The sequence below is a fragment of the Hyperolius riggenbachi genome, chromosome 1, assembly GCF_040937935.1.
Source record: "Hyperolius riggenbachi isolate aHypRig1 chromosome 1, aHypRig1.pri, whole genome shotgun sequence".
Classification (NCBI taxonomy): Eukaryota; Metazoa; Chordata; class Amphibia; order Anura; family Hyperoliidae; genus Hyperolius; species Hyperolius riggenbachi.
This window is the reverse complement of record NC_090646.1, coordinates 478,493,869-478,508,826: the sequence shown is the minus strand read 5'-3', so window position 1 is coordinate 478,508,826 and position 14,958 is coordinate 478,493,869. Positions and strand designations below refer to the sequence as shown.

At 45.3% G+C, this 14,958-nt stretch overlaps 1 protein-coding gene across 1 annotated transcript; it reads left to right on the top strand.

The window, feature by feature from the left end:
* The first annotated feature begins 1,548 nt into the window (after nucleotides 1-1,548).
* On the top strand, nucleotides 1,549-2,496 carry LOC137529031 (olfactory receptor 6F1-like). The gene has a single exon (XM_068250951.1). It carries the CDS (start codon nucleotides 1,549-1,551, stop codon nucleotides 2,494-2,496), a length of 948 nt encoding a protein of 315 aa, XP_068107052.1.
* Nucleotides 2,497-14,958: the final 12,462 nt, after the last annotated feature.

The window sequence follows — 14,958 nt, the reverse complement described above, 5'->3', positions numbered from 1 at the left end:
TTTTTTGAAAATAAAAATGTACTTGTTCCCAAACAGTCAAATTTTGCACCTTGGCATATTTATGCGTAATTGCGAAATTATAGAACATAATTACGGTTATGCACAAAATTAATTACAAATTTGCCAGAAATTTCATATTTTGATTATGCACTGCAATTATGCATTATGATGGGAAATTACAATTATGTGAAATTCAAGCTCAACACTACTTACTGGGTCCACATTGTTGAAATTGCAGCATTCTAGTATTTAGCAGTGTTTGGACATGTTATGTTGCAGCTTCCTACTGGTCTTTCTAGCTCCTCCACCAAAGATGGAAATCTGAGGTCAATTGACTAACTGGATCTGGAAAAAGCTAGAGACAAATGTGGCAGGACTATGCCCTACGTCAGCACTGTCCAACTGGCTGTGCACTATGCATGTCTTTCCCCCGTCAAGGTCCCGGAAGGCAGATCGGCAGAAGAGTGATTTCTGCCCACACTGGACCAGCTGAAATGGATGCCGAGATGATGCCAAGTGATACACACTCCAAAAGCATCACCCTAAACTCATTACTAGTCGGCTCAGTGTAGGGTGGGAGATTTGCAGCCGGGGCTGCTGCTACACTGAAGGTTGTAGATCAGTGCTGGAGGAGTCACCACCAAGTGAGCTCATTCTTTATTGTTTTCAGGTGCCTGCCTGACTGATACCAGGGATATTGGGGCACAGGGACACGCCTTTTATTAAAGGGGGACTCTGTCTAAAGTGTTTTTTGGGGGTTAAAAAGCTGGCTCGTATGTTTATTTGAGGATTGTAATGCTGCCAGTTTATGTGTATTTTAAGAGAAACTGCTGCTAGATTATGTGTATTTTGGAGGGAATCACTGTCAGATTATGTGTATTTTCTCTAAAAATTCTGCCAAATTATGTGTATTTTGGGGGAAAATGCTGCTATATTATGTGTATTTTGGGGGAATCACTGTCAGATGATGATAATCTATGTTTTTTTTTAAAAAAAAATTTTTTTGGGGGGGGGGGGACTAGCAAATCCATATTAATCTTGTTAATATGTTCATTTTATCCCACTACCGGTACCACAGGCACCTTATTTATTGAATAGGCCTTCTGGCCCTCCATGCCCATGAAGTTGTATAGCACCATTATTGAACACCAGGATGTTGTGATTACAACAGCTGGGATCCAGAGAAAGCCACTTCTATGATAAGTAGTATTAGCATATCCACACTCATCTTCTCCTAAACCATGGTATAACAATGGGTGGAATTCTCGCTCAAAGAGGGAGTAATATTTTTAGATCGTTTTCCTTGGTCTGAGATCACATTTTTGTTTAGGTTAGGTATAAGATAACAATGACAGTGAAAAAAATGTGGAACAATGGATAAGAGGATATTGACTTTTTTTCTCGTTAGGCTTACTGAATGTTTTTAAAGATATCTTGTGTGAATTTTTATGCCATTTTATTTTACTTTTTGTACATTTTCCTTGGTAACTATAAATTTGAACCTAGAAAAACTTAATAGAATTTCAACATCAAAAAGTGTTTGCAGAAATGACTCATGTCAACCAAACTAGACTGATACTTGTTGGGTTTACTTTTGGTCCTTCGGAGCAAAATATTGTACTTTTATTCTTTGTCGTTGTTTATTTTATATCTCTAACTGGAAACCTGTCGATTATTGTAGCCATCTGTCTGGACAAGCGCCTCCATATTCCTATGTACTTTTTCCTCACCAGCCTGGCTTTCTTGGATATTTGGTTTATATCATCCACAGTTCCCAAACTGCTCACTATACTGGCTTCTAACAACAGATTCATTTCTTTAACGGAATGCATTTTACAGTTTTATTTTTATGTTTCTCTTGGAGCAATAGAATTTTATCTTTTGGCGGTCATGTCAGTGGATCGGTATGTGGCTATTTGTAACCCATTAAGATATCATTCAATCATCTCCAACAGGGTCTGTCTTTGTTTAGTTCTAGGCTCATGGATATTTGGATTTATTACTTTCATTTACCCAATGGTATTAATGTTTGGTTTATCCTTTTGTGGGCCATATGAAATCAATCACTTCTTCTGTGACAGCTCAGCAGTAGTGAAAATCAGCTGCTCTGATGTACAACACTTTGATACAGTCTTTGCCTGCTTAGCCTCAGCTGTAATTTTGGGCTCATTTAGCCTCACTTTCATTTCTTACTGTAACATTCTCATCACTGTCTTAATGATACCTTCAGCCAGTGGAAAAATCAAAGCATTCTCCACATGCAGTTCTCATTTCATAGTAGTGTCATTAGTCTACGGCAGTGCCATATTTATTTATGTTCGCCCAGTGGAAAGTTCATCTCCCGACCTTAATAAAATTGTTGCACTGCTTAACAGTGTCATGACACCAGTCCTCAATCCATTTATATACAGTCTGAGGAACAAACAGGTCCAACAAGTATTTAAAAGTTTGGCTTTGAAGATTTTACCTAGCAAAAATTCAGTACTACATTTTTAACATTTGTTTCTGTTTCAGATTATGTTTTCTATCGCTTAGCCATTGTTAGAGTTGAAAACTCCTTATCGAATGTAAACTGCATTGTTTTGGGTGTACCTTCATGGATAAGACTGGACATTCCTGTGTTACAACAAAGCAATTCTCAGGGAATCCCTTGATCCCGTGATGTCGCCCCTCTAGCCGTGCGTTCTGTGGATCACACGGCAAGACGGGGATAGTCACATAAAAGGGAAGGTCTCTGCATGGTATTTAGCTTTCATAAATGCATGCAGCTCCAAGCCCCTGATGAGTCATACGTGATGAAACATATGGGGCGGAACATGGATGCAGAACTGAGAGCAACTAGAAGTCTTGACTGCTGCGGTGCGGATTGTGGGCATGCCAGTTCACACGCAGGGAGAGACGACAAGAGCCAGCCAGTGCCAGACATAATGGGGGAGAGCCTGTGACCAACTCTGTGCTATGTTTTAATTGAGGAATCTGTGAGTGCAAGATTTTGTATATTTGAATAAATGTGTTACGTTTTTACACTATGTGAGGCCTTTCCTTTGAGGTTTTAACTATCTGGAAGCTGGAAAAAGTTTGTTGCATGTGGAGAAGTCTAATATTAATCTGGTGTTTGAACCTGAGAGGTGGGGGATTGCCCAATGTGTCCCGATGTGTGAATAGACCTGACAGGAGGTATGGTTTTGTGGGATTCATTTGAAAATGGCGCCTGCGAATAATGGTGCACGGTGTTGCCGCTAATCCGTTTGTTGCTCATCGCTATTTAACGTTAAAGCCTTATCGTTATTTAGCTCTGTTTATTTTATTGAAAATTAGCGTTAACACACAGAACCCTCCCTGTACCTATCCATAACCCCTAGACCCCCCCCCCCCTGGTGGTGCCTAACCCTAACCAATTCCCTGGTGGTGCACTGGTGCCTAACCATAACCACCCCCCTGGTGGTGCCTAACCCTAAGACCTCCCTGGTGGTGCCTAACCCTAACCATCCCCCTGGAGGTGCCTACTCCTAAGCACCCCCCTGGTGGTGCCTAACTTTAAGACCCCCCTGGTGGTGCCTAACCCTAACCACTCCCCTGGTGGTGCCTAACCCTAACCACTCCCCTGGTGGTGCCTAACCCTAACCACCCCTCTGGAGGTGCCTAACCCTAAGCACCCCCCTGGTGGTGCCTAACCCTAAATCTCCCCTAGTGGTGCCTAACCCTAACCACCCCTTGGGCCCCTGGTGGCCCCTGGTGGTGCCTAACCCTAAATCTCCCCTAGTGGTGCCTAACCCTAACCTTGACAGTGTTACATTAAATCCATTCACCGTTTTGTAGTTAAATAATGTCTGCAGTTTGGCTTATGTAGGGCGCTATTGATAAATAACGTTACTGTGTGCAATATAACGTCTGCTGTTTGGCATATGAATGGCGCTATTGATAAATAACGTTACTGTGTGCTGTTTTTCTTCTTTTTTCCCTGTGCGCCATTATTATGCAGTACTAACGATAAATAGCGATAAGCGTATCTTTTTAACCACTTAATGACATGCTGACTTATAAAAATGTCCTGCTAGAGCCTCTTAATGGCTCCAGGACGTTTTTATAAGTCAGACAGTGCTGCTGCCGCTGTGCATGTGCACGCTCCCGCGGGTTGATATGCTGTTGCCCCATTGGACTTCACAAGTGTAACGATCGGTGTAACACAGAGAGGGTCTGATTACCGGTGATCTGCAGTATCACCGAGAATGCAGAATATACCCGATTATTGATGATCTGCAGTATCACCGATAATCAGATATATCTTCTAACCTCTGGACACCTGAGATATGAGAGTGTTTGGTGCAACAGTAATACTTTGAGGAAAGCACCCGTAAGATGGGTGCTAGACAGTAAGAGCTACAGATATGGATCAGATTCCTTCCACAGGTCTGATGCTCCCCAAGGGGCGGAGCCAGGCTGAGACAGAGGGAAGGACAGAACGTGAGTGACACCAATGGGCAGTGTCACTAACAGATCTGTGAACTATCTCTTAACAGAAGAGATACTTCTCGAGGTCGGACAGGCCAGGTCGTTAACACACAAACAGATAAGGTACTGATTCAGGAGACAGATACGTAATCCAATGGACAGGCAGAGTTTGGCAATGGAATATCAGAATAGCAAGGTACAGAATCAGGAGGCAGATACAGAGTCCAGGAACGGGCAGAGTTTGGCAACAGGATATCAGAATAGCAAGATACAGAATCAGAGATCAGAGGAATGGTCAGGCAGGCAGAAGGTCATAACAATAATACAATACAATATTCCTAAGCTAAGGTGTGAGCTCCATGATCATCAACACCTTTGGAAACTGATCTAGAACACAGATACAGACAACGTCTGAGTGCTACCACGTAGTGATCGCAACGGCAGACAACCAGAGAATGACCAGCACCCAGTATATATACTATAGCGCTCTCCAGCGCCACCCTTAAGTGCTGGACCAATGAGAACGGGTGAAAATGTCAGCTGACCAGCTTGGTCAGCTGACTCTCCTCTGGCTGTCATATAAGCTCTGCCTCTCAGCACGCGCGCGCGTCCTTCTTAACCTGTGTGGACTATCAGTCCCAGCCACACCAGACATGTTTTGCAATGTATCTGCTGACTCGGGCACGGGACCCGCCGCGCTGCTCTCCAAGCCAGCGGCGGCCTCCCTGCGTCCAACCACACTGTCATTAACATTGTCATGCGCGCAATCTGCCGCATCCAACGCGGACTCCACCGCTCTGCCCATGCGGCATGCGGCGGTTTCTCCGCGTTGTGCCGCCATGTTGGACGCGGAAACAGCCGCCTCACTCTGAGTACTTGCGGCGGCTTTTCCGTGTTTCCTCACAACAAGTATTGTTGTGAATCTGCTACCTTCTTATTGGTTTACTTTAAACTGGGCCCTGGAACAGGACAATTATCCCAAGCACACCATAAAATCTTTAATGGTATGGCTGAAAAAGAAAATATTCAAGGTATTATTACAATGGTTTAATCACAGTCCAGACCTCAGACTTATTGAAATTCTGTGGTGAAAGCTTACAGGAGAAGTGCATAAACAAATGCTTGCAAACCTTAAGGTGTGACTGAAAATCGGACACACTGATGCAGTTGTGTCCGATTTTCAGTTACACATTAATGTTACAGATGCAGAGGAGCAGACAGAAGCAGACACAACTGTGTTAGTGGGCTCAGGCCCTAATGAACTGAAGAAGATTGGGCAGGAAGACTGATAAAATCATACAAAAGAAAATTACTTCAATTTATTGCTGCTAAACGTGGTTCTACAAGCTGTTGAATCATGAGGCCCACTTGGTTTTTCCCACACGGCTTCTCCATTTTGGTTAAGTTGATAATTACACTGTTGTTTTAGACCTGCTGTTAGATTTAAATAATTTCAGAATAATGGCCAGACAGGTCTTCATTATGCATTGCTATGAAAAACCTCAGGATTGAAAGAGGATGTACTATCTTTATCTCACAATGGTATGTCCTCTTTGCCATTAGTTATAACAAAATTATGTAAATATAAGTCTGTAGCTTTCAATGAGCACATGAAATGTACTTACCTCAAATAATAAAGGACTAATAAGCGGAGCTTCCCCTAAAGTCCTTCCCCCACCTTCAACTCTCCATCCCAGTGATATTCTTTGCTTCTGATTACCATTGTTTCAATCCCAGTCCTCCTTGCCAGTCTTCTCTGCTATGTCCATGGTATACCAGCATGATGATATCATATGACATCATTTGGCAGGAGGCTGGCAAGGAGGCAGAGGACATAAGCACCAGCAAGGAGCAGTAGAAAACCTCTCTGGAATGTGGAAAGTGAATACATACTTCTTCAGTAATTTCAATAACAAGAAAGAGGCGTCACACCACTTACTGCAAAAGATGCTTTGCATTGTGGAACAGATACTACATGTTAGGTACCCTCTTGGTCCTTCATCAGGTGTACACCAGATGAAGGACCAAGAGGGTCTGTAACATGTAGTGTATCTGTTCCACAATACAAAGCATCTTTTGCAGCCAATGGTGTGCTGCCTCTTTATTGTTATTAGTATTCACTGAGGTTGCGCAAGCAATCTGACCAAGGCATAATCCCTGGCCCTGGCATAATCCCTGGTGAAAGTACCTGGGTCACTGTCTCCTTGGAACTCTATATGGAGCTTCTCCAGTAATACCACTGCAACCAGTCTCTGTAGAGGACGAGGGGAAATACTATTGGAAGCCCTTACAAGAGGGAATCACTGTAATAGGCACCATAAAATAGGGCACTATATAATGGAGGGAGCTACAATAATGGCACTGTTTAGGGGGATATTCTAAAGTGGTTCTATTATGGGGGTACATTATAAGGGGGCACTTGATATGGAGCATTATTTAATGCACACTACATGTAGACCAATATTGATAGGGACCAGTATGAGTGGAGAACTGCAAAAATGGGCACTAGAGATGTCGCGAACCTCCGATTTTCGGTTTGCGAACCTCCGCAAAAGGTTCGGTTCGCGAACCGCAATACACTTCAATGGGGAGGCGAACTTTGTAAAAAAGAAAAAATTCTGACACCTAGAAAAATGATGGAAAACATGTTTCAAAGGCTCTAATACCTGGAGGCAGACATGATTGAGTGAAATACACATCACTGCTGGAGGACCCTCCCTCCTCCAAGCTAGGTCCTTATACCATTTGACTCAGTTGTCTGCCTACACTAATTAGTTATGGGACAGCTGCTACACACTCTGCTAGGGAGATTTTAATTAGCCTCTTGTGGGCTCCCTCCTCCCTCCTACCCTTCTACCTATTCCCTCCTCCCTCCTACCAAGGGGAGGAGGGTCTCATCTGCCAGGGAATTCCAGTATTTCAAAAACCAGCTTATATACCATGATAGGGATTTGAACCCAGGCCTCAGTGTATGGTAGGCAACTAACATATCCATTGTACCACCAACACTACTAGCTGAAAGTAGCTGAAAGTAGCTGAAAGTAGCTGAAAGTAGCTGAAAGTAGCTGAAAGTAGCTGAAAGTAGCTGAAAGTAGCTGAAAGTAGCTGAAAGTAGCTGAACGTAGCTGAAAGTAGCTGAAAGTAGCCTAGCATGTACCATTTATGCTTAATGCAAGAGAAAAATTAGACAAGACAAATAACATTTATATCACACTTTTCTCCTGGCAGACTCAAAGCACCAGAGCTGCAGCCACTAGTGTACACTCTATATAGGCAGTAGCACAAATATGAAGGGCTCTGCCTCTGACACAGGAGACCAGAGTTTGAATCTTGTCTCTGTCTGTTCAGTAAGCCAGCACCTATTCAGTAGGAGACCTTTGGCAAGTCTTCCTAACACTGCTATCTTGTCTAATTTTTCTCTTGACAACTGTTGAACACAAAATACAAGGCCATGTCTGGCTACATATCTGTAAGCAGTGGCTGCATGGTGTAATGGTGAATGGCTCTGCCTCTAACACAGGAGACCAGAGTTCGAATCTTGTCTCTGTCTGTTCAGTAAGCTAGCACCTATTTAGTTGGAGACCTTAGGCAAGTCTTCCTAACACTGCTATCTTGTCTAATTTTTCTCTTGACAACTGTTGAACACAAAATACAAGGCCATGTCTGGCTACATGTCGGTAAGCAGTCGCTGCATGGTGTAATGGTGAATGGCTCTGCCTCTGACACAGGAGACCAGAGTTTGAATCTTGTCTCTGTCTGTTCAGTAAGCCAGCACCTATTCAGTTGGAGACCTTAGGCAAGTCTTCCTAACACTGCTATCTTGTCTAATTTTTCTCTTGACAACTGTTGAACACAAAATACAAGGCCATGTCTGGCTACGTGTTTGTAAGCAGTGGCTGCATGGTGTAATGGTGAATGGCTCTGCCTCTGACACCGGAGACCAGAGTTCAAATCTTGTTTCTGTCTGTTCAGTAAGCCAGCACCTATTCAGTTGGAGACCTTAGGCAAGTCTTCCTAACACTGCTATCCTGTCTAATTTTTCTCTTGACAATTGTTGAACACAAAATACAAGGCCATGTCTGGCTACATATCTGTGCTACTGCCTATAGAGTGTGCCCTAGTGGCTGCAGCTCTGGTGCTTTGAGTCTGCCAGGAGAAATATGTGATATAAATGTTATTTGTCTTGTCTCTTGCATTAAGCATAAATGGTACATGCTAGGCTACTTTCAGCTACTTTCAGCTACTTTCAGCTACTTTCAGCTACTTTCAGCTACTTTCAGCTACTTTCAGCTACTTTCAGCTACTTTCAGCTAGTAGTGTTGGTGGTACAATGGATATGTTAGTTGCCTACCATACACTGAGGCCTGGGTTCAAATCCCTATCATGGTATATAAGCTGGTTTTTGAAATACTGGAATTCCCTGGCAGATAAGACCCTCCTCCCTCCAGTAGGAGGGAGGAGGGAGCCCACAAATAGGCTAATTAAAATTTCCCTAGCAGAGTGTGTAGCAGCTGTCACTTAACTAATTAGTGTAGGCAGTATAAGGACCTTACTTGGAGTAGGGAGGGGAGGTGGGCCTCCAGCATTGAGAGCAGTGTGTATGGCAATAATGTGTCTGCTGGTTGTAATATAAAGAGTCAAAGTTTTGCTCAATAGAGCTGTATGGGGCGAATCAAACTTCCGGGAAAGTTCGCGTTTGGTAGGCGAACGCGAACCCCCGAGGTTCGCCTGGAACCGTTCGCCGGCGAACAGTTCGCAACATCTCTAACAGGCACTAGAAGTTGGAACGTCTTTATAGGAGGATGATATGTGGGGCAACTTCATAGTATAGTGTGGCGCTATAAATAGAGGCATCATGAGTGGGACATTATTTACAGTATAAATGGGGGCTAAATGTGGATGCCGTATATTAAAGAGGCACTAAAACATTGAGCACTATGAAGGGAGTATCAGAATACATAGCTAGGGGCATGGGAGTGGGGCACCATGATAGAAGCAAAATAATGGCAGCTAAACAGGAGGTTATTACAGTAAAAAACAACACATTCTATTACCATACCTATTTTCAGTACCATATCCCCTAAAAAATAAAATTACCAATTAGCCCTATTATAAACATCTTTATACTAATTTTCCCGATTAGCTTTTTATTATTCAAGAAAAATAAATCTTTATTCAAAACAACACATCATCATTATACATAATGCCAACAACATAATTTCACCCTCATGATAGACAGTATAAATATCATTTTTTAATTATAATTGTGAAAATTGAGAAAATGTGCACTTTTTAAAGGTTCTACATTTAAAATGCATAGACATTAAAATACATTTTGGGTAAAAATTAGGGGTGGGACGACGAATCCGGCGAATCCACGAATCCCTCGAATATTGGGAAATATTCGAGATTCGTGGATTCGAATCCCGACGCCATTTTTCACTTTCCGAATCCGCCGAATCCCGACGCTGCATCACCGCATACGCCGCTCCCCCCCCCCCCCGCCCCGCTCGCACTCGTCCTCCCCCGACCTCCTCCAACCTCCCCCCCCCTCCCCGCGCCTCCTCCGTTCGCCAGCATCAACTCACCTGATCGGAGCGCACAGAGCAGCAGACCTCTCGCCGACTTCCTGGTTCCCCCTAGTGACCGGCTCTTACAATGATGTCATCAGTAAGAGCCGGTCCGGCCACTAGAGGGAACAGGGAAGTATCGAAGAGGTCTGCCGCTCTGCGCTCCACGGAAAGGTGAGTAGATACTCATGCAGGGGTGAGCGGAGGAGGCACAGGGGACGGAGGGGGCCGCGGGGGGGTTGGCGGTGAGCCGAGGAGGCACGGGGGGGGCGGAGGAGGCCGGGGAGAAGGGTTGGCGGTGAGCGGAGGAGGCATGGGGAAGGCCCCTATACCTACCTACAGGCCCCTATACCTACCTACCTAAAGGCCCGTATACCTACCTACCCATCTACCTACCTACAGGCCCCTATACCTACCTACCCACCTACAGGCCCCTGTACATACCTACCTACCTACCTACCCACCTACAGGCCCCTATACCTACCTACCTACCTAAAGGCCCCTATACCTACCTACCTAAAGTCCCGTATACCTACCTACCCATCTACCTACCTACAGGCCCCTATACCTACCTACCCACCTACAGGCCCCTATACCTACCTACCTAAAGGCCCCTATACCTACCTACTTAAAGGCCCGTATACCTACCTACAGGCCCCTATACCTACCTACCCACCTACAGGCCCCTATACCTACCTATCCACCTACCTACCTAAAGGCCCCTATACCTACCCACCCATCTACCTACCTACAGGCCCCCCTACCTACCTACCTATGTAAAGGCCCCTATACCTACCTACCTACCTAAAGGCCCCTATACCTACCTACCTACCTACCTACAGGCCCCTACACCTACCTACCCACATACCTAAAGGCCCCTACACCTACCTACCTAAAGCCCCCTATACCTACCTACCTACCTATAGGCCCCTATACCTACCTACCTACAGGCCCCTACACCTACCTACCTAAAGGCCCCTACACCTACCTACCTAAAGGCCCCTATACCTACCTACCTACCTAAAGGCCCCTATACCTACCTACCTACAGGCCCCTACACCTACCTACCCACCTACCTAAAGGCCCCTATATCTACCTACCTACCTACATACCTACCTATACTGAAGGTCCCTTTACCTACCTACCTAAAGGCCCCTACACCTACCTACCTAAAGGCCCCTACACCTACCTACCTAAAGGCCCCTATACCTACCTACATACCTACCTATACTCAAGGCCCTATACCCTGCTACCTATACTGAAAGTCCCTTTACCTACCTACCTAAAGGCCCCTATACCTACCTACATACCTACCTATACTTAAGGCCCTATACCCTGCTACCTATACTGAAGGTCCCTTTACCTACTTACCTTAAGGCCCCTATACCTACCTACCTAAAGGCCCCTATAACTACCTACCTAAAGGCCTCTATACCTACCTACATACCTACCTATACTTAAGGTCCTATACCCTATATACCTATACTGAAGGTCCCTTTACCTACCTACTTATACTGAAGGCCCCTATACCTAGTTAACTACCAATACTGAAGGCCCATATACCCTGCTACCTTTACTGAAGGCCCATATACCCTGCTACCTTTACTGAAGGCCCATATACCCTGCTACCTATACTGAAGGCCCATATACCCTGCTACCTATACTTAGGGCCCCTATACCTTGCTACCTATACTGAAGGCCCCTATACCTTGCTACCTGTACTGAAAGCTACCCATATTGAAGGCACCCATACCTAGCTAGCTATACTGAAGGCACCTTTACCTCGCTACCTATGCCTGGGTACCTATACTGCGGGCAACTATACCATGGATCGCACAATTCTTATGTGCAGGATTCGTTATATTCGGGATTCGAAAGGTTCGAGATATTCGAGAACCTTTTTAGATTCGGATCCGGATTCGGATTCGAAGAAATTGTGGATTCGTCCCATCCCTAGTAAAAATGCCACCCCAAGAAAGTGTAATGTGTCCCAAAATAAACAATATGCATCAGTTAGGTGTTATAGACAGTGATAAAGTTGTGGATGAACTAAAAGGATATCACTGAAATGTCAGAATTCCTATGGTCCATAAGATTAAAACAGCCACTAGATGCAAAGTTGCTAAAATCACACCAGAAGTGAGAGGGATTTGAAGGCTGCCATATTTATTTCCTTTGAAACAATGCCAGTTTCCTTGCATCCAGGGGCATAGCAATAGACCCTGCAAGGCATGAAGGGGAAGGGGGGCTGAGCCTGGTGGGGGGTCCGCCCAGGGGCATTTACAACATCAGGAGATGGGCGCAGGACTGGAGAGGGGACAGTGGGCAAACAGCGCCGGGTGGGGGGACCCAACCTTCCCCTCTCCCTCACCTCGCCCCCCCTTCAGTGCACCCGGCTCACCTTCCAGAAATGATGGCAGTGACAGAAACAGCAGGAGAGAACTCACCTCTGACCTCCATGTTTCAGGTGGCAACGGAGCTCTGCATACCTACGTCTTCTATGTCTCCAACACCACTGACTCTACTTCCTGTCACCAAAGTTGGGGACATACAAGTGGCGTACAGAGCTCCGTCACAGCCTGGAATGTGGAAGTCAGAAGTAAGTTCCCCGCCCGCTGCCCAGCCCGCTGCACTCATTACTGGAAGAGGGAGCCAGGAGCGCTGAAGGGGGGCCAAGGAAAGGGAGGGGGGAGTCAGGTCCCCCTCCCCGCCGCTGTTCGCTCACTGCTCCTCCCTCCAGGCTACCTATACTACGGGCACCTATAGAGTAGACCTGGCTACCTATACTGGGGGAACCTATAGCTTGCTAACCTATACTAGAGGCACCTATAACTGGCTATCTCTATACTGAGGCACCCAGGCACCTATAGCTGGTTACCTATACTGGGGGCACCTATAGCTAGCTAACCTATACTGGAGGCATCTATAACTTGATATCTTTGCTGGGGGCACCTGTAACTGGCTATCTATACTGGGGGCACCTATAGCTGGCTACCTATACTGGGGGCACCTATTGCTGACTACCTATACTGGGGGCACCTATAGCTGGCTACCTGTACTGGGGGCACCTATAGCTTGCTACCTATACTGGGGCATCTATAACTGACTACCTATACTGGTGGCACCTATAACTGACTACCTACATTGGGAACACCTATGGTTGGCTAACTATACTGGGGGCACCTATAACTGGCTAACTATACTGGGGGAACCTATAATTGGCTACTTATACTGCAAGCACTTATACTTGGCTATACTGGGGGAACCTACAGTATACACCTATACCTGGCTACCTATACTGTACTTTTTTTTGTTTTAATATCCTGCCAAAGTCTCGCAGGGGGGCCCAGTGATTTCTGGTTATGCCCTTGCTTGCGTCCTGCTGATCATTCATGTATCAGTCATGTCTGAATCACCCACCTGAAACAAGCAATCAAATCCAGTTAAACTTTAGCCAAACACCTGATCTGCATATGCTTTCTCAGAGTCTGTAGCTAAATGCATTAGTGGCATAGGACCAGCAGGACAACCAGGTAATTTGCACTGTTTCAAAGAAAATAAATATAGCAGCCTCTCACTTAAGGTGTCCTACAAAAATGGAGACCCTGTGAAATGCCAGCAGTGCTCTGCAGTCTAATATTATGGCATACTCATCCAGAGAGTGTGCATCTATATCTCACTAATCATTTAAAACAAATACAATCAGAACACATGTAGGGAAATTTGATTTTAATATGCAGCAAAATTGCCATTACATCTTGGATATGGAAAGATAACAGTTTGATTACTTTCTTATCCTGCAGTTTTGTTTCAGCAGCCTCCTTTAATTTTAGTTGTATTTCCTTACTGACTGGTGAATGTTAGACAATTGCCTGTCCTGCTTTCTACTACTATACTTTAAATATTTGGTATATGCTCTAGTTTGGAAATGCTTTGGTTTTGGTGGTCTCCCCAAGTTTTAATAGTGCTCCCTCAGGCCCCGTCGTAAAGCTGACACCTCTCACCTGTCCTGCCAGGACACTCCCTCCTGTGTCCTTCCATTTCCAACCCCGCAAGTACCTGTTTTCCGTGGCATGTACATATTCACGTAACATGGGGACAGAGATGCTGCGGAGATGGAGATGTATGGACACAGAAGGGAGTGCAATGTGTTTTGCAGGAAAAGATGAATTTCGCATGTAAACATAATCCATCCTTAATTTAGAATAATTATGTGTAATTTCATGCCGATTTAGCAGTTACCGTATTTTTCGGACTATAAGACGCTCCGGACTATAAAACGCACCTAGGTTTAGAGGTCAAAAATCAGGGGAAAAAAATATATACTAAACCTGGTGGTCTATAGTGCAGGGGTGTCTAATGGACCTTTTCCCCCAAACTGTCACTACCCAGAATGACCCCCATTTGCAGGTCAGAGGAACAATCCTGATTTATCTAGTATTGGTTTACTGTATATATTCCCCTTGTGAGGAACTGAGCCAAAGGTGAACTTACATCTTTAGATGCGCACATGCTGCAGCACACACCCTTCTCTCCACTGTCTGCAGCCGATTTCAAGGACCTCCGAGAACTGGTGGCGGGTGTTAATCAGCGATATCCCCAATTTTCAGGAGTGAGGCGGGCGACCATCCATCCGCAGACATAGATGCAGAGAACTGGCGGCGGGGGATGAATCAGCGATGCCCCACGTGTTCAGGAGTGAGGCGGGCGGGCGGCCATCCATCTGCGGTAATGCATGCTGTAAACTGGCGGCGAGTGGAGATCGGCCATGTCCCACGTGTTTAGGAGTGAGGAAGTCATCCATCCGTGGGCATGACACATGCTGCAGACTAGCCTGCAGCCCGCACGCTCCTCTCCTCTGCCTCAGTCTTTCTCCGTATGCAGCCGGTTTCAAAAATCACGCAGCGCTACCGGCTTCCCGTACTTCCTGGTGTAT

Coding starts and splice junctions, on each gene's coding strand:
- LOC137529031 (XM_068250951.1), top strand. CDS start 1,549: ATGACTCATGTCAACCAAACTAGACTGATACTTGTTGGGTTTACTTTT.